Genomic DNA, 25,414 nt, shown 5'->3' on the forward strand with positions numbered 1-25,414 from the left:
TATAATTCCTGCAGTGATGGGACAGTGAAGCCAATAGCCTTTCCAGCTGAGCTGACAGGTCCCTGTATACTGTGAGAGGATGCTGCATTGAGTCAATGTCAGGACTCTGTCTGTGAGTCTGCTTTGGGGAGGATGGAAGGGAGTTTACCAAGACATGCAGTACATCCTCGGCCAAGCTTTTCGCAGCCACTCTTTCCGGCTGTCATCCTTAACTGGATGTCCACGTCCTGTGCGACTCAGATAATCTGTTATCGAGTTGTTCGGGAAGTCCAGTGGTTTGACGTTCAGTTCTGTGGCTGCCACTTCTCGAGAAACGCTGAGTCCTGGCTTCCCAGAAGCTCAGCGGGTTTGCCAGGAGGAAAACTGAATTGGAAGTGTTTTGGAATTGCAACTCCAATCATATCTAACATCTGTCAGAATAACAGGATCAAATTAATAATGAAATGTTATTAATAACAACAATTGATAACAATTAATTGTTAACAATAAAATCAGAATCCGTTTTATTTTCACTGATGTGAAATGTGGTGAAATTTGCTGTTTCCTAGAAGCAGTACGATGCAACACGTGAAATATACCGGGCCAGTCTTTCCAGTTGTCCCCAGGTGTAGTCCATCTTCAAAGGTCCCTCCTCTCCCAGGTGGTGTTTCTGTATCACTGGTTTTTTATGAAATGAAGTTGCTAGCCCCTTACCCAACCCTCTCCTTTCACAGCTGAGCTTGGGACTGTCCCTGACAGAGTGAAATTATGATGAAAATCACACACACACACACACACACACACACACACACACACACACACACACACGTAAAAAGAGTGCAAAATCAGTGAGGTGGTGTTCATGGGTATATTGTCTGTTCAGCTATCTGATGGTGGAGGGGAAGAAGCTGTTCCTGAATCGTTGAACGTGTGTCTTCGGGCTCCTGTACCTCCTCCCTGATGGTAGTAATGAGGACAGGGGTCTTTAGGCTCCTGTACCTCCTCCCTGATGGTAGCAGTGAGAAGAGGGTGTGATGACGGGCTTTACTGATGGATGCCGCCTGTTTCAAGCATCTCTTTTAGGAGTCCTCGAGGATGGGGAGGCCAGTGCCCATGATGGAGCTGGTGGGGCCTGTGCCCATGATGGAGCTGGTGGGTCCTGTGCCCATGATGGAGCTGGTGGGGCTTGTGCCCATGATGGAGCTGGTGGGGCTTGTGCCCATGATGGAGCTGTTGGGGCCAGTGCGCATGATGGAGCTGGTGGGGCCTGTGCCCATGATGGAGCTGGTGGGGCCCATGCCCATGATGGAGCTGGTGAGGCCAGTGCCCATGATGGAGCTGATGGCTCCTGTGCCCATGATGGAGCTGGTGGGGCCTGTGCCCATGATGGAGCTGGTGGCTCCAGTGCCCATGATGGAGCTGGTGGCTCCTGTGCCCATGATGGAGCTGGTGGGGCCTGTGCCCATGATGGAGCTGGTGGCTCCTGTGCCCATGATGGAGCTGGTGGCTCCAGTGCCCATGATGGAGCTGGTGGGTCCAGTGCCCATGATGGAGCTGGTGGGTCCAGTGCCCATGATGGACCTGGTGGGGCCTGTGTCCATGATGGAGCTGATGGCTCCTGTGCCCATGATGGAGCTGGTGAGGCCAGTGCCCATGATGGAGCTGGTGGGGCCTGTGCGCATGATGGAGCTGGCGGGGCCTGTGCCCATGATGGAGCTGGTGGGGCATATGCCCATGATGGAGCTGGTGGGGCCTATGCCCATGATGGAGCTGGTGAGGCCAGTGCCCATGATGGAGCTGATGGCTCCTGTGCCCATGATGGAGCTGGTGGGTCCAGTGCCCATGATGGAGCTGGTGGCTCCTGTGCCCATGATGGAGCTGGTGGGTCCAGTGCCCATGATGGAGCTGGTGAGGCCAGTGCCCATGATGGAGCTGGTGGGGCCTGTGCCCATGATGGAGCTGGTGGGGCTGGTGCCCATGATGGAGTTGGTGGGGGCTGTGCCCATGATGGAGCTGGTGGCTCCTGTGCCCATGATGGAGCTGGTGAGGCCAGTGCCCATGATGGAGCTGGTGAGGCCAGTGCCCATGATGGAGCTGATGGCTCCTGTGCCCATGATGGAGCTGGTGGGGCCTGTGCCCATGATGGAGCTGGTGGGGCCTATGCCCATGATGGAGCTGGTGAGGCCAGTGCCCATGATGGAGCTGATGGCTCCTGTGCCCAAGATGGAGCTGATGGCTCCTGTGCCCATGATGGAGCTGGTGGCTCCTGTGCCCATGATGGAGCTGCTGGCTCCAGTGCCCATGATGGCGCTGGTGAGGCCTGTGCCCATGATGGAGCTGGTGGGTCCTGTGCCCATGATGGAGCTGGTGGCTCCTGTGCCCATGATGGAGCTGGTGGGGCCTGTGCCCATGATGGAGCTGGTGGCTCCAGTGCCCATGATGGAGCTGGTGAGGCCAGTGCCCATGATGGAGCTGGTGAGGCCTGTGCCCATGATGGAGCAGGAGAGGCCAGTGCCCATGATGGAGTTGGTGAGGCCTGTGCCCTTAATGGAGCTGGTGGGGCCAGTGCCCATGATGGAGCTGGTGGGGCCAGTGCCCATCATGGAGTTGGTGAGGCCTGTGCCCATGATGGAGCTGGTGGGGCCAGTGCCCATGATGGAGCAGGAGAGGCCTGTGCCCATGATGGAGCAGTGTGGGGCCTGTGCCCATGATGGAGCTGATGGCTCCTGTGCCCATGATAGAGCTGGTGAGAATTGTGCCCATGATGGAGCTGGGTGGGGCCTGTGCCCATGATGGAGCTGATGGCTCCTATGCCCATGATGGAGCTGGTGAGGCCAGTGCCCATGATGGAGCTGATGGCTCCTGTGCCCATGATGGAGCTGGTGGGGCCTGTGCCCATGATGGAGCTGGTGGGGCCTGTGCCCATGATGGAGCTGGTGGCTCCAGTGCCCATGATGGAGCTGGTGGCTCCTGTGCCCATGATGGAGCTGGTGGGGCCTGTGCCAATGATGGAGCTGGTGAGGCCAGTGCCCATGATGGAGCTGATGGCTCCTGTGCCCATGATGGAGCTGGTGGGTCCAGTGCCCATGATGGAGCTGGTGGCTCCTGTGCCCATGATGGAGCTGTTGGGCCAAGTGCCCATGATGGACCTGGTGGGGCCTGTGCCCATGATGGAGCTGATGGCTCCTGTGCCCATGATGGAGCTGGTGAGGCCAGTGCCCATGATGGAGCCGGTGGGGCCTGTGCCCATGATGGAGCTGGTGGGGCTGGTGCCCATGATGGAGCTGGTGGGGCCTGTGCCCATGATGGAGCTGGTGGCTCCTGTGCCCATGATGGAGCTGGTGAGGCCAGTGCCCATGATGGAGCTGATGGCTCCTGTGCCCATGATGGAGCTGGTGGGGCCTGTGCCCATGATGGAGCTGATGGCTCCTGTGCCCATGATGGAGCTGGTGGGGCCTGTGCCCATGATGGAGCTGGTGGGGCCTGTGCCCATGATGGAGCTGGTGGGGCCTGTGCCCATGATGGAGCTGGTGGGGCCAGTGCCCATGATGGAGCTGGTGGCTCCTGTGCCCATGATGGAGCTGGTGAGGCCAGTGCCCATGATGGAGCTGATGGCTCCTGTGCCCATGATGGAGCTGGTGGCTCCTGTGCCCATGATGGAGCTGGTGGCTCCTGTGCCCATGATGGAGCTGGTGGGGCCTGTGCCCATGATGGAGCTGGTGAGGCCAGTGCCCATGATGGAGCTGATGGCTCCTGTGCCCATGATGGAGCTGGTGGGGCCTGTGCCCATGATGGAGCTGGTGGGGCCTGTGCCCATGATGGAGCTGGTGGCTCCAGTGCCCATGATGGAGCTGGTGGCTCCTGTGCCCATGATGGAGCTGGTGGGGCCTGTGCCCATGATGGAGCTGGTGGGGCCTGTGCCCATGATGGAGCTGGTGGCTCCAGTGCCCATGATGGAGCTGGTGGCTCCTGTGCCCATGATGGAGCTGGTGGGGCCTGTGCCCATGATGGAGCTGGTGAGGCCAGTGCCCATGATGGAGCTGATGGCTCCTGTGCCCATGATGGAGCTGGTGGGTCCAGTGCCCATGATGGAGCTGGTGGCTCCTGTGCCCATGATGGAGCTGTTGGGTCCAGTGCCCATGATGGACCTGGTGGGGCCTGTGCCCATGATGGAGCTGATGGCTCCTGTGCCCATGATGGAGCTGGTGAGGCCAGTGCCCATGATGGAGCTGGTGGGGCCTGTGCCCATGATGGAGCTGGTGGGGCTGGTGCCCATGATGGAGCTGGTGGGGCCTGTGCCCATGATGGAGCTGGTGGCTCCTGTGCCCATGATGGAGCTGGTGAGGCCAGTGCCCATGATGGAGCTGATGGCTCCTGTGCCCATGATGGAGCTGGTGGGGCCTGTGCCCATGATGGAGCTGGTGGGGCCTGTGCCCATGATGGAGCTGGTGGGGCCTGTGCCCATGATGGAGCTGGTGGCTCCAGTGCCCATGATGGAGCTGATGGCTCCTGTGCCCATGATGGAGCTGGTGAGGCCAGTGCCCATGATGGAGCTGGTGAGGCCAGTGCCCATGATAGAGCTGATGGCTCCTGTGCCCATGATGGAGCTGGTGGCTCCTGTGCCCATGATGGAGCTGGTGGGTCCAGTGCCCATGATGGAGCTGGTGAGGCCAGTGCCCATGATGGAGCTGGTGGGGCCTGTGCCCATGATGGAGCTGGTGGGGCTGGTGCCCATGATGGAGCTGGTGGAGGCTGTGCCCATGATGGAGCTGGTGGCTCCTGTGCCCATGATGGAGCTGGTGAGGCCAGTGCCCATGATGGAGCTGGTGGGGCCAGTGCCCATGATGGAGCTGGTGGGGCCTGTGCCCATGATGGAGCTGGTGGGGCCTATGCCCATGATGGAGCTGGTGAGGCCAGTGCCCATCATGGAGTTGGTGAGGCCTGTGCCCATGATGGAGCTGGTGGGGCCAGTGCCCATGATGGAGCAGGAGAGGCCTGTGCCCATGATGGAGCAGGAGAGGCCAGTGCCCATGATGGAGCTGGATGGGGCCTGTGCCCATGATGGAGCTGAGTGGGGCCTGTGCCCATGATGGAGCTGGTTGGGCCTGTGCCCATGATGGAGCTGGGTGGGGCCTGTGCCCATGATGGAGCTGAGTGGGGCCTGTGCCCATGATGGAGCTGATGGCTCCTGTGCCCATGATGGAGCAGGAGAGGCCTGTGCCCATGATGGAGCTGATGGCTCCTGTGCCCATGATAGAGCTGGTGAGAACTGTGCCCATGATGGAGCTGGGTGGGGCCTGTGCCCATGATGGAGCTGATGGCTCCTGTGCCCATGATGGAGCTGGTGGCTCCTGTGCCCATGATGGAGCTGATGGCTCCTGTGCCCATGATAGAGCTGGTGAGAACTGTGCCCATGATGGAGCTGGTGGGGCCTGTGCCCATGATGGAGCTGGTGGCTCCTGTGCCCATGAACGAGCTGGTGGGTCTTGTGCCCATGATGGAGTTGGTGAGGCCAGTGCCCATGATGGAGCAGGAGAGGCCTGTGCCCATGATAGAGCTGGTGAGAACTGTGCCCATGATGGAGCTGGTGGGGCCAGTGCCCATCATGGAGTTGGTGAGGCCTGTGCCCATGATGGAGCTGGTGAGGCCAGTGCCCATCATGGAGTTGGTGAGGCCTGTGCCCATGATGGAGCTGGTGAGGCCTGTGCCCATGATGGAGCAGGAGAGGCCTATGATGGAGCAGGAGAGGCCTGTGCCCATGATGGAGCTGGTGGGGCCAGTTCCCATGATGGAGCAGGAGAGGCCTGTGCCCATGATGGAGCTGGTGGGGCCAGTGCCCATGATGGAGCAGGAGAGGCCTGTGCCCATGATGGAGCTGGTGGGGCCAGTGCCCATGATGGAGCAGGAGAGGCCTGTGCCCATGATGGAGCAGGAGAGGCCTGTGCCCATGATGGAGCAGGAGAGGCCTGTGCCCATGATGGAGCTGGTGGGGCCAGTGCCCATGATGGAGCTGGTGGGGCCAGTGCCCATGATGGAGCAGGAGAGGCCTGTGCCCATGATGGAGCAGGAGAGGCCTGTGCCCATGATGGAGCTGGTGGGGCCAGTTCCCATGATGGAGCAGGAGAGGCCTGTGCCCATGATGGAGCTGGTGGGGCCAGTGCCCATGATGGAGCTGGTGAGAACTGTGCCCATGATGGAGCAGGTAGAGAGGTTGCTGCAAGGGTAACATCTCGCTCTTCATATCGTACTGCTGTCTGATGTGTCACGTAGACAGCTAGGATGCAATATCCATGGTCAACCTCACCAATATTAGAGGGTCATGTGCAGAGGGATCCTGACTTAGCTTCATCCTGATGCACCAGAGGGCCTATTTCAATGCTCTTCCATGATGATCATTACTCTTTTCACCTGGGATTCTCTGTGATTTTATATTTCAGTCCATATTTTGTCTACAAAAAGTGGTGGATACAGCCCAGTCCATCAGAGGCAAAGACCTTCCCACCAGTTAGTCCTTTTACTTGGATCTCTACCCCAGGAAAGCAGCATCCATCATCAGGACCCGACTGTCCAAGCCATGCTGGCTGCTGAGTACAGGAGCCTTCGGTCCGCACCACCAGTCATTCTCCTGAACTGCACTCACCCCAACTCTGTACTGATTCCACAACTGACAGCCTCACTTTTCAACACCTGACTGCCCAGTTTATCAGTAACTTTTCTTATTTGCACTCAGTCTTTATGTATAGTTTAAAAATATCTGATGTACTTTATATTTTCCTGTAAATGCCTGCAAGAAAATGACTCGCAATGAGCTGTATATGGTGGCAAATACTTACTTTGATAAGGTATTTATTTTGACTTTGACCTGCAGAGTGAACGATTGGATACATTTGCATCCTCTGTCTTTGAAACTTTACTGGGGACGCCGCCTGACCTTCCCAACATGGCGGATGGCTCCCTGGCGCCGCCCCCGGGCCGAACTTCCGGCGGGTGAGGTCAGGACTTCCGGCCGTCTCTCTTCCCTCCCCCACTTCAATCGCCGCCATTTTAGTTTGGCGTCGGGCGGAACGGGACGGGACGGCGCTGGAGGGGGCGGCGGCTCACCGGCAGCCCGACGTTTATTACCGGCTAAAAGCCCGCTGAGGGGGCCGCACGCCACAGAAGCTGCGGGGCTTGGACTCAACCACGTACTTGGTGTGTCTCCGCGACGGGCGCCGAGTGGCTTCTATGAGGTAAATCCACGGCGGCAGGCTTCTCGGATTGTGCTGAGCAGCCGAGCCCCGGGGCCTGCGGCCTAGTCGGCGGGCTGCTGCTGGTGGCGGCCGGCGCCGCCGGGCAGGATGGCGTCTAACTTCGACGCGCAGGACTGGGCGAGCTGGTACTTTGGCAGCATGAGGCGGGAGGAGGCGGTGTCGCTGCTGCAAGGCCAGAGGCACGGCACTTTCCTGGTGAGGGACAGCCACACCATCCCCGGCGACTACGTGCTGAGCGTGAGCGAGAACTCGCGGGTCTCCCACTACATCATCAACAGCCGCCCGCAGGCCGGCTCCGGCTCCGGCCCCGGCCCGGCCCGGTTCCGCATCGGCGACCAGGACTTCGAGCACCTGCCCGGCCTGCTCGAGTTCTACAAGATCCACTACCTGGACACCACCACCCTGCAGGAGCCGGTGGCCAGGCCCCCGCACCTCGGGCCCGGGCCAGGCCAGGGCGGCCCGAGGCAGCACACCGACGCCGAGTTCGTCCGCGCCCTCTTCGACTTCCCGGGCAACGACGAGGAGGACCTGCCGTTCCGCAAGGGCGACCTGCTGCGGGTCCTCGACAAGCCCGAGGAGCAGTGGTGGAACGCGCAGAGCGGCGACGGCCGCTGCGGCATGATCCCCGTGCCGTACGTGGAGCGCTGCCGGCCCGGCTCGGTGCTCGGCCCGGCCGGCAGCCCGGACAGCTCGCAGGCTGGCACCCCGACGCAGCAGCAGCAGCCCGAGTTCGGGCCCTACGCGCAGCCGAGTGTCAGTACCCCGCTGCCCAACCTGCAGAACGGGCCGGTGTACGCCCGCGCCTTCCAGAAGCGGGTGCCCAATGCGTACGACAAGACGGCGCTGGCCCTGGAGGTAGGTGCACTTGTCCAGCTCGGCTGCTTCGCACTCCGGGGAGTGAAGAGAACCGATAGCGGTCCTTTCCCCCAATGTTGTGTCAAACTGTTAACCTACCATGTTCAATAGCCCTTCTTACCCCACTTGGGTACTGTGCTCAGTTCTGGTCGCCTCACTACAGGAAGGATGTGGATCCTATTGAAAGCGTGCAGAGGAGATTTACAAGGATATTGCCTGGGGGGGGGCATAGTTTTAAGATGCTTGGAAATGGGTACTGAGGGGATGTCAGGGGTGAGCCTTTCACACAAAGTGGTGGGTGTATGGAATGTAATGCCAGCAAAGGTGCTAGAGGTGGATACAACAAGATATCTTAAGAGACTCTTGGGTAGGTACATTGAGCATAAAAAAAATAGAGAGCTATGCTGTAGGGAAATTCTAGGCAGTTTCTAGAGTAGGTTACACGGTTGGCACCACATTGTGGGCTGAAGGGCCTGTAATGTGCTGTAGATTTTCAGTATTCGATCCCTAAAGTATCTGCTTCCACCACTACCCTGGCAGGCCATTCTACACACATCGCTCTCTGTGTAAAATACCTACCTCTGATATCTCCCCTACACTATCCTCCAGTCACTTTAAAATTATGCCCTCTGGCATTAGCCATTTTCGCTCTGGTGAGAAGTCTCTGGCTGTTTACTCTATGTATACCTATTGTCATCTTGTACACCTCAATCAAGTCATCTCTCATCCTTCTCTCCAAAGAGAAAAGCCTTGGCTTGCTCAGCCTATTCCCTCCATAAGGCATGCTGTCTAATCTGGGCAGCATCCTGGTAAATGTCTGCACCCTCTCTAAAGCTTAATAAAATGGCTAGAACTGAACACAATTTTGAAAGCAGCACAAAAAATGTTGGAGGAACTCAGTCAGGCAGTGTTTACGGAGGGTTGACATTTCAGGACTTCTGGCCAGAAATGTTGACTGTTTATTTCCCTCTTGAGGTGCTGAGTTCCTCTAGCATTTTTTGTGTTGCTTTCGTTCTGGCATCTACAGAATTTATCAAAGCTGTCCAAACTTTATTGAATAAATAAAGTAATGGAATTTATTGAATAAATGGAGTAATCACAAGCTCAGATTTATTATAGTGTAGTTATTATTGACCTGGAAGGATTTGAATTTTTAGTCTTTTAAAATGTGGAAGCTCTCGCTGCATAAATGTATTTCATTAAAACATCTGACAGGTCAGTGATGTTTAAGTATAAAAGTTAAATAAGAACTTTTTTTGTGATAAGTGGTTTTGGAAGCCCATTCTTCAAGTGGTGGTGGAATTACTTGAATATTTTTTAAAAAGCAGCAATGGATTCTTGATAAAGTAGAGAAAGGATACAAGTTACAATCAATTTAGCTATCAGCTTATTACACAGCTGAGCAGCCTTTTGTGTGGTCACTTCACACTTTCAATTTGTGTTAATCGAATAGCTTTACCAAGGAGTCTGTGTGTATTCTATGTGATAAACTTGAGAAATTCTGCTGATGCTGCAAATCCGAAACACAAAATGCTGGAGGAACCCATAAGGTCAAGCAGCATCAATGGAAATGAACAGTCAACATTTTGGTCCAAGACCCTTCTTCAGGACTAGATCTCAGCCCAAAACATGGACGTGTCCAAGGATGTTACCTAATGTGCTGAGTTCTTATGTGTGTGGTGTATTCTATGAGGAGTTTTAGTTGTGTGAGGACTAGAAATATGGGAGTTGCTGTGTTAATGATCAGTAGTAATTAAGCCAAGGTGTTCAAGATGAGGAGTTTTAGAGCCTGTGTAGAATTGAATGTATTTGGTAAATTAGCAAGTATTGCAATGAATTGACTGAAAGAACTTCTCTCTTTACAGCACCTTAATGCCATAAAAATTTTCATAAATATCTGAGCCTGCAGCTCTCGGGGCAGCCAACATGCACAAAGCAAATCCTTGAATGGCAAAATGCCAAATATCTGGGTTTTTGAGAGATAGATATTACCCAGAGGAATCTCTGGAGAGCTGCTCTGCTATGCAATACTCAAGCATGTTCTTTTATAACTAGAGAAAATTTCAAAGTTGAGGCTATTGTCATTACATCTCCAAAAAGCACATAGGTTCAGCTCTCTGGAGCAGGACTTGAACTTATAACTGTTCCTGATGTTCTTGGTGCCATTGTGAATGTTCCTTTTTTCGCTTTGTGCATTCTTGGATGTGGAATTCCCAGGAGATTGTGGGAATGTTGCATTTTTCATCCTGAATCTTTTCCCATCTGTTTGGTAGCCACTTTCTGTCACAAAACTTCAGATAGTCTATTTCAGAATTGTAACATGGCCTGCTTATCAGAGCTGACAGTAGAATTACAACCACAATGCCAGGGATGTTGATCTGGGAAAGGATGCTCGTACTCGTTTGCTTATCATTCTGTGGATTTGCAGAAATGTTGCTGGCATTATCTTCTCATTACATTGCTCATGAAAACTCAGTTGTGGTTGGAAAAACACCCCTTTTAGAGCTTTTATCTCTCCCATTTCCCACACATCTGCCCGCCACCCCACTTGGGTTAGGGATCCCCTTGTCCTCACCTACCACCCCACCAGCCTCCAGGTCCAACGTATAATTCTCTGTAACTTCCACCCCACTCGAGATAGGGTTCCCCTTGTCCTCACCTACCACCCCCCAGCCTCCAGGTCCAACGTATAATTCTCTGTAACTTCCACCACCTCCAACGGGATCCCACTATCAAGCACATCTTTATCTCCTCTCCCCCCCCCCCCCCTTTCTGCTTTCCACAGGATCACTCCCCCCCCCCCCCCTTTCTGCTTTCCACAGGATCACTCCCCCCCCCCCCCTTTCTGCTTTCCACAGGATCACTCCCCCCCCCCCCCCTTTCTGCTTTCCACAGGATCACTCCCCCCCCCCCCCCCCATCCCTTCCCACCGATTTCCCTCCTGGCACTTATCCTTGTAAGCGGAACAAGTGCTACACCTGCCCTTACACTTCCTTCCTCACCACCATTCAGGGCCCCAGACAGTCCTTCCAGGTGAGGCGACACTTCACCTGTGAGTCGGCTGGTGTGGTATATTGTGTCCGGTGCTCCCGGTGTGGCCTTTTATATATTGGTGAGACCCGATGCAGACTGGGACACTGTTTCGCTGAACGCCTACACTCGGTCCACCGGAGAAAGCAGGGTCTCCCAGTGGCCACACATTTTAATTCTACGTCTCATTCCCATTCTGATATGTCTCTCCATGGCCTCCTCTACTGTCAAGATGAATCCACACACAGGTTGGAGGAACAACACCTTATATACTGGCTGGGCAGCCTCCAACCTGATGGCATGAACATTGACTTCTCTAACTTCTGTTAATGCCCCTCCTCCCCTTCTTACCCCATCCCTGACATAGTTGTTTCTTTTTCTCTCTCTCTGCCCATCACCCTGCCTCTTCTCCATCTCCCTCTGGTGCTCCCCCCTCCCCCTATCTTTCTTCCGAGGCCTCCCGTCCCATAATCCTTTCCCTTCTCCAGCTCTATCACTTTCGTCAATCACCTTTCCAGCTCTTGGCTTCATCCCACCCCCTCCGGTCTTCTATCATTTTGCATTTCCCCCTCCCCCCACTACTTTCAAATCTCTTAGTATCTTTCCTTTCAGTTAGTCCTGATGAAGGGTCTCGGCCCGAAATGTCGACAGTGCTTCTCCTTATAGATGCTGCCTGGCTTGCTGTGTTCCACCATTATTTTGTGTGTGTTGCTTGAATCTCCAGCATCTGCAGATTTCCTCGTGTTTGCCCCTTTTAGAGCGCTTGTTTTGGTTTTTATGTTCGTGGATCGACCAGTCAACCCTTTAATTCTTCCTTGGCATTCAATGAAATCATGAATAATTAAGCCATTTCCCTGCTCTCCCATAGCCTTGACCTTGCTCTGTCATGTCCATTCTCTGCCTTAGTAAGGTTCATGGCCCCTGGTTCTATACAATAGAATGGGGCAATAGATTCTACATTGTAGGAACAGGCCCTTCTGCATTGACTACAGTGGTAATGCAAACAAATCCCATGGTCCATCTCTCTGTTCTGCCTACTTAAATTTTACTTTTGTCAGGAGTTCCTTGCACAAACCATTCCTATGTTTTCAAAACAAAATTTGCACAATTTTATCCTTGGCCACCATTCTAAATATAAGAAAGAACATAGAATGGTACAGGCCCTTCAGCCCACAACGATGAGCCAACCTGCAGCAGACTACTGTGATCTATCTTGCACTTCCCTCCTACGCAGTCCATAACCCTCCACTTGTGCCCATGTGTCTTAAGGGTCCCTGAATTGACCCTATTGTATCAACATCTATCACCAGCCTCAGCAGTGCTCCAGGACCGACCACTCTGTACTAAAACAAACTGCCTCTGGTACCTCTCCTCTATCCTCCACTCACCTTTAAATGGATGTGCTCTGATTTTGGCCATTGCAACTCTGGAGGAAAAAGTAATGGCCATCTTCACTAAATCTGCCCCTCATAATCTTGTACACCTCTATCACTTCAAAGAGAAAAGCCTTAGCTTGCTCAACATATTCTCGTAACACACGCTCTGTAACTTTGGTAGTGTTGTTAGCAATGGTAGCAATCTCTTTTGCAGCCTCTTAAAACTTCCACATCCTTCATATAATGAGGTGACCAGAACCAAACACAATTCCAAGTGTGGTCTAAGCAGGGTTTTATAGAGTAGATAACATTCTCTTGTGGCTCTTGAACTCAGTCCCCTGAGTAATGAAGGCCAACATATCATGTGCCACCTTAACCACCCTATCAATTGTGTAGCAAGTTTCATGGATCTTAACGTCAATATAAGCCTGCTGTACACTGAGCTCACCTGCCAACGTAGAACAGGCAAGGTATTCATTTCGGAACTTCTGTACCACCAATTCCAGGCATATGTTTTGTCTTTTGTCCCTCAGCAACCTATCCTCACTTGTAGTCATCCTCCAGTTCGTCATGTACGTGTAGAATGCCTTTGGGTTTTCCTTAACCCCATTCATCTTGCCTTGTGTCATTCTCCAGCTCTCCTCAGTCTCAAGCTCTGTCCACACTATCTTGTAACTCAGGAGCCCTGTTTGATTTCTTTTTGCTTACAAGTCCAACTTCCTCTTGACTAAATGTTCCTTCTCTTGTCAACCGTGTTTCCTTCGCACTGCCATCGTTCATCTCAACGCAGGGTAAAGGATGTATCTTCCCTACTTAGGCCTCTCATGATTTGATATATATCTTACAGGTAACCATCACCCCACAACTTCCTGCACGACTCTCTAATAAAACTCCTCAAATTTGAAACAGATTTTGCAGAAACTCTTGACACCTCATTCAAGATATTTCGCATGGGGAAGATCCTTTTGGCATCCATTCTGTCAACTTTACAGAATTTTGCATAATTCAATAAAAAAAATTGTACTCCAGTGTGAATATACTTGCTCAACCCCTTGTTATACATCAACCCCTGTCCCAGGAGTCAACCTTGTGAGCCTTCTCTGCACAGCTTCCAAAGCAAGGGCATGCTCAGGACTCAGCTATTGTGGTGTCAATACCCTGTAAACTTGCATAAAACTCCTCTGATTTTAATCACATATTTCTTGCACTGAAGGCTAATATTGAATCCCTCTGTGCCACGACGTTTTGTACTTTTGCACTATTTAAACTCTGGTTCAGATAGACTGGAAAGCTTGAGTGTTGAGACCAGAAGTGAAGGTCAAGCCGATATTGCTCACTCTCCCACGATGTTTTTTCTCCCAGTGGCGCTGAGGCTGTGAACTGCTCTGACGGCTGTTGTCTCTGAGTTTTGAGCCGATTTTGCCCCGCTAATATGAACTGTGAATGAGGCTTGGGTCTACCTACTCCCGCTCCAGGGAGCGGATCTAAAGTTCGGAATGCTGTCGTTTGTATTGTTTGCATGATGCATATATGGTTTTTTTCCTCTTTCTCTGTACAGTGGTTAAGGTCTTTTTTAAAAATTGAGTTCTATGGCTTCCTTGCTTTGTGGTTGCCTGTAAGCAAACAAATCAAAGTGTATAATTTTATACATTCATTGATAATAAATGTACTTTGAATCTTTAAATCCATTCTCCTTTCCAAAGTAGGGTGCAATGATAGCATAGTGGTTAACGAGATGCTATTACTGCTTGGGATGATGGAGTTCAATTCTGAAACTGGCTGTAAGAAGCTTGAATGTCCTTCTCATGAGCATGTGGGTTTCCTCCCATAGTCCAAAGGCTATGTTAGGAAGTTAATTGGTTATTGTAAATTGTCCTGTGATATTAGTTAGGCTAGGGTTGAATCTGGTTGCTGGGCGGTGCAGCTCATTGGGCTGAAGGGCTGTGAGAGCCTGCTCTGTTCTGTATCACTAAATAAACGAAGTGGATAACCTGATATTTGCACAACACTTCAACTTCCAACTTGCTGCATTTGCTATCATTTGCAGGTATAGCATGTTGTGAGGAGGACACAAACTCGCTCCATTTCATATTATCAGCAAATCTGATGGGACCCTCCCAGTCTTTTCATCTCTGATGTACATGATAAATAGGCTCTGGCACTTCTGCATGCCACATACCAGTAATAACTCTTTGCCATTTGGAAAGTGGCCTATTATATCATAACTGTTTTAGATAGCAGCAACCCTGGCCATGTCATGTGCCATCCTCCAGCCCATACAGGGTTTGGAGCTGAAATGCTGACAATACTTGTGCCCCTGAGATAGAATCATAGAAAATCTACAGCACAATAAAGTCCCTTCGGCCCACAATGCTGTGCCGAACATGTACTTACTTTAGAAATTGCCTAGGGTTTCCCATACCCTTCTGTTTTTCTAAGCTCCATGTACCTATCCAGGAGTCACTCAAAAGACCCTAACATATCCGTCTCCACCACTGTTGCTGGCAGCCCATTCCACACACTCGCCTTCCTCTGCGTGTAGTTTTTTAAAAGAAAACGCACACATACACTCTTGCCCTGATATCTCCTCTGTACCTACTTCCAAGCACCTTAAAAATGTTAGCCATTTCGGTCCTGGTTTTACAAAAAAAGCCTCTCACTATCCACATGATGATGAGAGGCATTGATCTTGTATAGCTTTATCAGGTCACCTCTCATCCTTTGCTCCAAGGAGAAAAGGCCAAGCTCATTCAACCTATTCTCATAAGGCATGCTCCCCAATCCAGGCAACATCTTTGCAAATCTCCTCTGCACTCTTTCAATAGTATCCACAACCTTCCTGTAGCGAGGCGACCAGAATTGAGCACAGTACTCCAAGTGGGATCTGACCAGGGTCCTACATGGCTATAACATTACCTCTCGGCTCTTAAATTCAATCCCACGGTTGATGAAGGCCAATGCACTGTACGCTTCTTAACCGGAGTCAACCTGCACAGCAGCTTTGAGTGTCCTATGGACTCAGACCCCAAGATCCGCCTGATCCTCCACAGTGCCAAGAGTCTTACCATTAATACTATATTCTGCCATCATATTCGATCTACCAAAATGAATCACCTCACACTTATCTGGATTGAACTCCATCTGCCACATCTCAGCCCAGTTTTGCATCCTATCAATGTCCCGCTGTAACCTCCACACTATCCACAACACCCCCAACCTTAGTGTCATCAGCAAATTTACTAACCCATCCCTCCACTTCCTCATCCAGGTCATTTATAAAAATCACAAAGAGAAGATCTCTGGGGCAAAGCATTGGTCATCGACCTCCATGCAGAATATGACCTGTCTACAACCACTCTTTGCCTTCTGTGAGCAAGCCAATTCTGGATCCACAAAACAAGGTCCCCCTTGGATCCCATGCCTCCTTACTTTCCCAATAAACCTTGCATGGGGTACCTTATCAAATGACTTGCTGAAATCTAGATACACTACATCTACTGCTCTTCCTTCATCAATGTGTTTAGTCACATCCTCAAAAAATTCAATCAGGCTCGTAAGGCACGACCTGCCTTTGACGAAGCCATGCTGACTATTCATAATCATATTATACCTCTCGAAATGTTCATAAATCCTGCCTCTCAGGATCTTCTCCATCAACTTACCAACCACTGAAGTAAGACTCACTGGTCTATAATTTCCTGGGCTGTCTCTAGTCCCTTGAATAAGAAAACAACATCCACAACCCTCCAATCCTCTGGGACCTCCTCCATCTCCATTGATGGTGCAAGGATCATTGCCAGAATCTCGGTAATCTCCTCCCTCGCCTCCCACAGTAGCCTGGGGTACATCTCATCCAGTCCCTGTGACTTATCCAACTTGATGCTTTCCAAAAGCTTCAGCGCATCCTGTATGCTCAAGCTTTTCAGTCTGCTGTAAGTCACCCCTACAATCGCCAAGGTCCTTTTCTGTAGTGAATACTGAAGCAAAGTATTCATTAAGTACCTCTGCCGTCTCCCGTGGTTCCGTACACGCTTTTCCACTGTCACACTTGATTGGTCCTATTCTTTCACGTCTTATCCTCTTGCTCTTCACGTACTTGTAGACTGCCTTGGGGTTTTCCTTAATCCTGCTCGCCAAGGCCTTCTCATGGCCCTTCTGGCTCTCCTAATTTCATTCTTAAGCTCCTTCCTGCTAGCCTTATAATTTTTTATATCTTTATCCTTGCCTAGTTTTTTTTTGAACCTTTCATAAACTTTTCTTAACAGCATTTGTACACCATGGTTCCTGTACCCTACCATCCTTTCCCTGTCTCATTGGAATGTACCTATGCAGAACTCTATGCAAATATCTCTCGAACATTTGCCACATTTCTGCTGTATATTTCCCTGAGAACATCGGTTCCAAACTTATGCTTCCAAGTTCCTGCCTGATAGCTTCATATTTCCCCTTCCTCCAATTAAATGCTTTGTTAACTTGTCTGTTCCTATCGCTCTCCAATGCTATTGTAAAGGAGATAGAATTGTGATCACTACCTCCAAAATGCTCTTCCACTGAGAGACCTGACACCTGAACAGGTTCATTTCCCAATACCAGATCAAGTATAGCCTCTCCCCTTGTAGGCTTATCTACATATTGTTAGGAAACCTTCCTGAACACACCTAACAAATTCCACCCCATCTAAACCCCTTGTTCTAGGAAGGTGCCAATCAATATTTGGGAATTAAAATATTCCACCATGATGACCCTGTTATTACACCTTTTCAGAATCTGTCTCCCCATCTGCTCCTCGATGTCCCTGTTACTATTGGGAGGTCTATTTAAAAAACCAGTAAAGTTATTACTGGACTCATTGCGTTCCTCTGGATTGTTTGTTGGTTCAGATTACAACAGCTGTAGTCTCTTGTGGCTCCTGTACACCTTTATCTTGTGAAATAAGATGTATGTGGGACCTTGAATCCATCTACTCCTGTTACATCCTCAGAAATCAAGGAAATTTGTCAAATGTGATTTTCATTTCTTAAAACATGTCGACTCTGTTTGCTATAAGGTGTCCAAGCCTCAGAAGCTCTAGAAAAGCATGGTTGTATGGATATGGTCCCTTTGATCAAAGAAGTCCATGCTGACCACAGTGCCCACCCAGTTAGTCCCAATTTCCTGCATTCAATGCATATCCCTCTAAGCCTGTCCTCTAGATCTACATATCCACGTGCTTAAATGTTACTATTGAACCTGACTCAACCACTTTTGGCAGCTCGTTCCTTGTACTCTCCGCCCTCTGTGTGGAGGAAAAAGTTGCACCAAGTTCCTCTTTGCCCTCTCAGCTAGGTCTATGCCCCATAGTCTAGGTCTCCCCTACCCTGGGGGAAAGACTAACCACCCACTATATCTCTGTCACAAATTTACCCATTTCTATAGGTCATTCCTCATTCTTGTATATTACAAAGGATAAAGACCCAGTCTGGCTGACCTTTTCTAATGTTCGGTCCTCTAGTCCTGGCAAAATCTTTTCTGCACTGTAACCAGTTTAACCACATCTTTCCTGTAATTGGGTGATCAAAACTACACAATACTCACTAGCAATTTGTACAACTTGCAACATGATGCCACACTTGTATATTCAATACTCTGACTCATGGGCAGTGTGCTAAATCCCTTTATCATCCTGTCTACCTGTAACATCGCTTTCAACAAACTGTTGACTTATACTGCTACTCCCTCTGTTCTGTGACACACTGTAGTGCCCTACCATTGTCCTATGCTGGTTTGACTTTCCAAAATCTCTTTCCCACTCCTCAGCCCATCCTAATTTATGTCATCCACTAACTTACTGATCAAGCCTTGAGCACTAACACTCAAATCACTTGTATAAATATGAAATAACAAGGGTCCAAACACAGACTAGTCTACTTCCTGCTAAGAACAGGTGTGTAGTGAATTTGTAGATGGTGTTTGAGCTGTGTCTAGCCACACAGTGAGCTGTGTAATTTAGGGAAATAAGTGGTCTTCGGCTCCCATGAAAATATGGGTTGCCAAGTGCAAGAAAGTATTTTAAAAATAGCAGAGCAAGTGTGGGTAAATGAGATTTGTATACTGGGTACTTGATCAGTGTGAAAGCACAGTGAACTAACTGAATGGTCTGTCTCTCTCTCTCTCTCTTCCTAGATGAGTGATCTGACCCCTTTCATTGTCCACTCTGTATGAGTCAAGTTTGAAGTTTTTATTTACCAGACAAAAAGCACCATCCCAAAGAACTACTTGCTATTTTTCCCCCACTGATCTAACTCAATGTTGGCAACAAATGGCAGCCTTGTAGAGTTTGCATTTTGGTTTTAGATCACTATGAGTGGCTTTCAAATTAGTATTGTATAAAGTGTTGTAACCCTGCATCACAACTGACTTCCTCCAGCAGCTCCTTTTGTCTATGGATGAGCTAGTTAGTCATTGAAGTGGAGATTAAACAGAGTTGAAGCCAAAAAACATGGTAATCCTGTGAAAGGAAGGCTTTTTATCAATTTTTTCACAGATGAAAATCCTTGCTGCTAAGTTTGTGGCCTCAAACATTTTGTGATCTGTATCCTAGCAAGTGGTTAACAGTCTTAGTAAAAGATCCAGCCATGGGATTTGCAATTGAAAGTTGCCCATTTCAGCAATCTGCAACAGAGACTTGCTTCAACTTCCTGTATGTATGATTAAGAATAAGCGTGAATGAATATTTATTGAACAGTTCAGGCAGGCAGGGTTCATGCCTGCCAACATCTTTGTTGCAACAGGTGTTGTAGGATCTTTATGTGTGTTCTCTGAAATAATGGAGGTTTCATCTTGAAGCTTATAGAATTGTTGCAGGGATGTTTCACATTGACTTGCTGTTGTGATAATTTGCTCAAGTGTAGACAATGAAAGTTGACATTTGTTTAACTGACTTTCCAAATGTAATTCCAAATGCTAAATATCACTCCCATAATGAACCAAAATTTATAAAGCAACTTGAGTGATACAGAATTCAACGGGTGAACCTATTGAAACATTGCTTCAGGGGAAAATTACAGAGCAGTTAGGTTGCATGCATCTGATGTTTCTATTCTTCTCACCGTATCCATCAGCAAATGCTTTCAGTTCCACACCTCTTAATTCTTGTAATGTTTGAGTCTGTCGTTGGAGTTTACAGATGTTTCATACATGATTCAAACAGTATTTAAATTTTGCTAAGAACTGTGTACTTACAGTGAGATTAATAAATTCATTGAACTTCTGAGCAGTTATTTTGCTGAGCAGTCATTTATTTAATTTTTAAAAGCCAGTTAAAGAAGCATGGAACAAGCAAACACTGCAAAATTACAAATAAATTCCCTGGGCTTCCAGCTGGGTTTAGGTGTTGATAATTGTTTTGATGACAAATTCTGCCATCTTCATCAGGGATGATGTTTGAGGACAGCAGGTGTATCTGATTGGGTTACCTGGAGAAATCAGTAGTAAGAGAACATTGCATTTGTAACAGCCGTAGGATTGACTTCAGCACAAAACTGCTGTGCTGTGCAAATGGCTTTTGGGACCACCTGGTAAAGAATTGAAATATTCTAGAGGAAAATAATTTTAACAAAGACGAAGGTCTCTGCTGTAAGTAAGAACTAGATTGTAAGCAAGGTGGGAGAGTGGAAGCCTAATTGGTTGAAGGACTAACCAATTAAGAGGGACGGACTACAGGGGTATAAATACCACTGGACTGGACATGCCCGGGCATCATCCCTGATGAAGTTGACAGAGTTTGTCATTGAAACGTTAGTTATAATTGATACCTGTACCCGGCTGGAAGCCAGAGTAGTTTATTTGTTATATACACAGGGAAGGCACTAGATCCTATACTTGCAAAAATATTTTGGCAGCCAAGGATAGTAACAGGTTGTTTTACTTTTCATTTTCATTGAGATTTGGAACAAACTTGTGTATAATTTCAACATGGATAAACCAGACATCCCCAATGTTGAAGTCTATTTTCTTTGAGACAGGAAAATGGACCCAAACATTTATTTCTGGGCACAAGAATAGGTAGGGGATCTTAGGATATGCCATGTGCAGATGTATGACACAAGTTTAAAATGACACCATGGTTGGCACAGGCACGGTAGAGGGCCTATTCCTGTGATATCCTGTTCTAGATTCGACAGAATTAGAGATACAGGTGTTTTTTTTTTAATGTAATCATCAAGCTGGAGAAAAATACAGCACAGAAACTGACCATTTGGCTGAACTAGTGTGGCCAAACCATTAAAACTGCCTACTCCCATTGTCCTGCCCTGGGGCCATAGCCACTCTCCATGTACCTACCCAAACTTCTCAAACATTGAAATCAAGCTCACATGCACCACTTGCGCTGGCAGCTCATTCCACACTCTCGTGACAGTCTAAGTGAAGAAGTTCCCCCTCGTGTTCCTCTTAACTTTTCACCTTTCACCCTTTAACCCATGACCTCTAGTTGTAGTGCCACCTAACCTCAGTGGGGGTGGGGGGAAGGCCTGCTTGCATTTACCCTATCTATACCCATCATAATTTTGTATACCTCTATCAAATCTCCCCTTAGTCTTCTACTTTCCAAGGAATAAAGTTGTAATCTATTCAGTCTTTCCTTGTAACTCAGGTACTCCTGTCCCAGCAACCTTTTACAACTTGAAGGAAGCTTTTCACTGTACATGTGACCATAAATCAATTTGCCAGTTTTTTTATGGGGAGGGACAACACGGAAACAGGCCCTTCAGCCCAAATCTGCGTTAACTGTCCTCCTACCAAAACCATCTTCTCCCCTGCCCCCAAATCCCGCAAGATCCCCCTCCAGATTCTACCACTCATCTTTGTAGGAGGGGCCATTGAGAGTGAGCTCGTGTGTCAGCAGTTATGCTGCACATACCTGTCTATGTTTATGGGTGCATGTAAGATCGACTGTGTCATAGATCATACAGTACAGCCCCTTCTGCCCGCTATGTCTTTGCTGACCAACAAATATCTACCTGTATTGACCCCATTACCAGCACTTGGTTCACAGTCTACTGAGCCTCAGTAATTCAAGTGCTTGTGCAAATGCTTCTGGAATGTCGAGTAGATTTTTCCCTCTACAACTCCCTCAGGCAGTGTGTTCCAGACTTCATCTACCTTCTGGTTTAAGCAAATTCCTTAACTCCTCTTAAAACTGCTTTTTCCTCCCCTCTACTCCCTCAAGTTTGATACTTCTGACATGTCTACACTATGCTTCTCAAATTTCTGTACACCTCTGTCAGATCCCCTTTCACCCTCCTCCGCTCCAAGGTAAACAGTCTCTTCTCTGGCTGTGTATGAATGAATGTGCACGTATGAATGAGGGGCCAGTGGAGGGTCGATGCTGCTTGTGCGATGGGAGGGGTGTTTTGGGGTTCTGATGTTTCTATCATTCTATGGGCTTTCTTGTTTCATGACTGTCTGCGAAGAGTAAGAATTTCAGGTTGTATACTGTATACATTCTCTGATATTAACCAGAGCCATTTGAGAGCATGCTTGTAAATGATTGCATGTTTGTGTGCATAATAAACAAGCTCCTGTGAATGTGTATGTAATTTAGTGGTCAATTAAACTACCAGCCTACAGTTAATACACACAAATGCTGGAAGAATTTAGCAAGTCAAGCAACATCTATGGAGGGGAATAAATAGTCAATGTTATGGGCCGAAACCCTTCATCAGAACCAACCTGCATGTCTTTGGTCACAGAAAGAATGTGTAAACCACACACAGCACACAGTCTTCAGATGAGCTTCCATCTAGCCACCATCCCCTTCTCTCCCCCCCCCCCCCCTTTTTTATTTTGGCATTTTCCCCCTTCCTTTCCAGTCCTGAAGAAGGGTCTTGGACTGAAACATCAACTATTTATTCATTTCAATAGATGTTGCCTGACTTGCTGAGTTCCTCCAGCTCTGGATTCCCAGCATCTGTAGACTTTATCATGTTTAAGATAATGCGTTGTTTTTGAGACCTGTCTGACATTTCTAACAAAAATAGAAAGTACAACAGGAAGCACTCAACAGATCAAGTTGCATTTGGTGGGTGAGAAATTTCATTTTGAGAGCAGTTCTGAAATGAAATGTCAACTCCTTCTCTCTCCATGGATATAGCTTGACCTGAGCGCTTTTGAGTATTGTTCCTGTTTCAGATTAGTTTTCTGCTGTATCTTCTCACATCTGTTTCAAATTAAATTTGTCTGCAAGTTTACAAGGTTTTCCTGAAATTAAAATGGATCTGTATACATTTAGTCAGATAACCACATTTTCTCAAGATTACTGTATTGGGATGTTACCCCGACTGAGTTAGTAAGGAATGAAAGCATTAACAATGACTTGGTGCTGGAATGTGTGGTGACTTCTGTTGGCTCCCCCAGCATATCTTTGGGGGTGTGTTGGTAGTTAACACAGTGAAGGGTTTTGTTTGCGTTTTGATGTACATGTGATAAATCTGAATCTTGAGATTTGAACATCTTGTACCTTTTCAGAATGTTCCAAAACACCTTGCAGCAAACATGGTACTTTTGAAAGCTCAGTCACTTCACTAATTTACTGTGAAAGATATTTTGTGCACAATGAGATCTCTCAGTGCAGAATGATGATGACTAGATCTGTTAAAATACTGTGTGAGTAATACTGCCAGATAGTACTTGGGAAATTTACTTAAGAAATGGTTCTACAGGAGTTTCCTACTTACTGGGGAGAACAAACAGATTTTCTATTTAATATTTTGCTATAAAAGCACCTGAATATTGTAGTGTATCAATCCCAGATTTTTTGTCTACTCCTTGAGTAGGATTGGAATATCCTAACCATCTGATTTTGATTTGGGTTGAGATCAGAGTACAAAACCTGGTCATAGAATAACTCAAGCAGGGTATCTGAGAATTAGTGGATTAATGTGTTCAGATCTGCCTGTTAAATGCCACTTTAAATGGGGAGTGGGTAGGGTAGAAGGTCCAGAATTAACCGCTTGGAACTGTACTAAAGTGATTTTAGTGAATCTGCTTTGCTGCTGTCCACTACTAAACAATGCACAGAGATAAAGCAGTTGTTACTAAGTTTGTTCCTATAATAGTTAGACACCTGAAGTTGCTAGTCAGCAGCTCTGTGATTGTCACATGTAAAATTCAAAACATTTTATAGGGGCATCCATTTTACAAATGGATGTTTTTCTCAGTTAAGCAAAAAATAATTCCTGATGAAATGCAGATCTGGACAATACAAATGCTCACAACGTGTATAATCTAAGTTGCCAGAATTCCATAAAATTCCTTTGCAGTTAATTAATATGGGTATCACAGGCAACTTCAGGAGGTTGAGATGCATGTATGTGGTATTTAAGTAATCTCACACCTCTGTCCTAGTACATTTGTCCAGTAACTGGCGGGTTAGGGCAGGGGTCAGCAACCTTTACCACTGAAAGAGCCACTTGGACCCGTTTCCCACAGAAAAGAAAACACTGGGAGCCGCAAAACCCGTTTGACATTTAAAATGAAATAACACTGCATACAACGTTTTTTTTGCCTTTATGCTATGTATAAACAAACTATAATGTGTTGCATTTATGAAATTGATGAACTCTTGCAGAGAAAACGAAATTACATTTCTGCATGCAACAAAAACATTTTGAACTCCGAAAAAAAGACGTTGGGTTGAAAGTTACTTTTAAGTAAAATACTCAATGTCTATTTGAGTCCTTCTTGTATTTATGAAAAACGCCGAACTTAAATTTTCCGCCAGCAGCAAACCAAAAATAACATCAGCCAGCTGTCAGCCTGAAAAATAAAAGGACTATTTCACTGAACAATGAAAAAATATGAATATACATAAAATAATAGGCAATTAAAATATTTATCATACTTGGTTAATGGGATTTCTGCTCCTGGACCTCAGCGCACAGCGTCTGCACATCAGGGCTGTATGATGTCACCTTCATCTTTACACAGGATCGCAAGCTGTCATCTGTGAGGCGTGCGCGATGTTTGTTTTTAATAAAGTTCATGTTGGAGAACACCTGCTCACTTACATATGTGGATCCAAAGATCGACAGGACTCAAAGCGCATACTTTTTAATGTTTACATAAATGTCGGGCATAGCATTCCATGTTTCGAACACAAGTTTGTCCGGTTTTGGAAGGTTTTCAATATCACTCCATTTGTGTTTCTGAGCAAGAACGGCCTTCTGACGGGCAACATCTTCAAGGTCTGCTGTCAAGCGTCTAAACTTGGACACCCATATGTCTTTGTCGGCTATGTCGGCCAGTTCCATCTCAAGATCAGGTTGACTCACACCTGCCAATGCAGTCGTATTCAGTAGGGAAGGATCGATGCTTAAGGGAGTGACCGGGAAGGATAATGTGTTTTTTTCCTCTCTGAACTCACAGAAGCGTTTCCCAAACGATGTTTGCATTGCGATGATTGCAGAATGTAAATACTCCGAAATTATCATGTCGTGACCTTGTTTGAACTCTCTCAAATTGTGGAAGTGAGACAAAGTGCCTTTCTGTAAATCTCTGGCAAGCACTGTCAACTTGCGCTCGAATGCCAAGACATCCTCCAACATGTGCAGGGCTGTACGTCCTTACCCCGTTGAAGAGCTGTGTTCAGCGTGTTCAGGTGCGCTGTCATGTCTACCATGAAGTGTAGCTTTTCCAGCCACTCTGGCTGTTCCAGCTCAGGAAAGGTGAGCCCTTTGCTGCCCAGGAAAGTTTTCACTTCTTCCAGACACGCGACAAAGCGTTTCAGCACCTTCCGTCTGGACAGCCAGCGATAAAAACACGTTGTAGCGGTGTCAGTAAACTGCAGTCAAAGATAGCTTTATTCGAACTAAACAGCCTTGCTTTTAAGCCTCCCTCAACCCAGCCCCCATGGACGCAGATGCTGCAAAAGACGCGTACTCACAA

The 25,414-nt window shown here is 48.2% G+C and overlaps 1 protein-coding gene across 6 annotated transcripts in view; it reads left to right on the forward strand.

Moving 5' to 3' along the window:
- crk (v-crk avian sarcoma virus CT10 oncogene homolog) overlaps positions 1-25,414 on the forward strand; it is a 152,565-nt gene that overhangs the window by 32,879 nt on the left and 94,272 nt on the right. For 5 of the 6 annotated variants that reach the window (XR_009512885.1, XR_009512886.1, XM_059973727.1 and 2 more), the window contains exon 1: positions 7,179-8,084. The exons of the other annotated variant lie outside the window; for it this stretch is intronic. Coding sequence is in view for 3 of the 5 variants with exons in the window: in XM_059973727.1 (XP_059829710.1) it covers positions 7,317-8,084 (768 nt within the window). In the remaining 2 variants the exon portion in view is untranslated. Of the gene's footprint in view, positions 1-7,178; positions 8,085-25,414 lie in introns of those variants that run through there. 6 annotated transcript variants of the gene reach the window in all.

Source organism: Hypanus sabinus, chromosome 6 (assembly GCF_030144855.1).
Source record: "Hypanus sabinus isolate sHypSab1 chromosome 6, sHypSab1.hap1, whole genome shotgun sequence".
Taxonomy (NCBI): domain Eukaryota; kingdom Metazoa; phylum Chordata; class Chondrichthyes; order Myliobatiformes; family Dasyatidae; genus Hypanus; species Hypanus sabinus.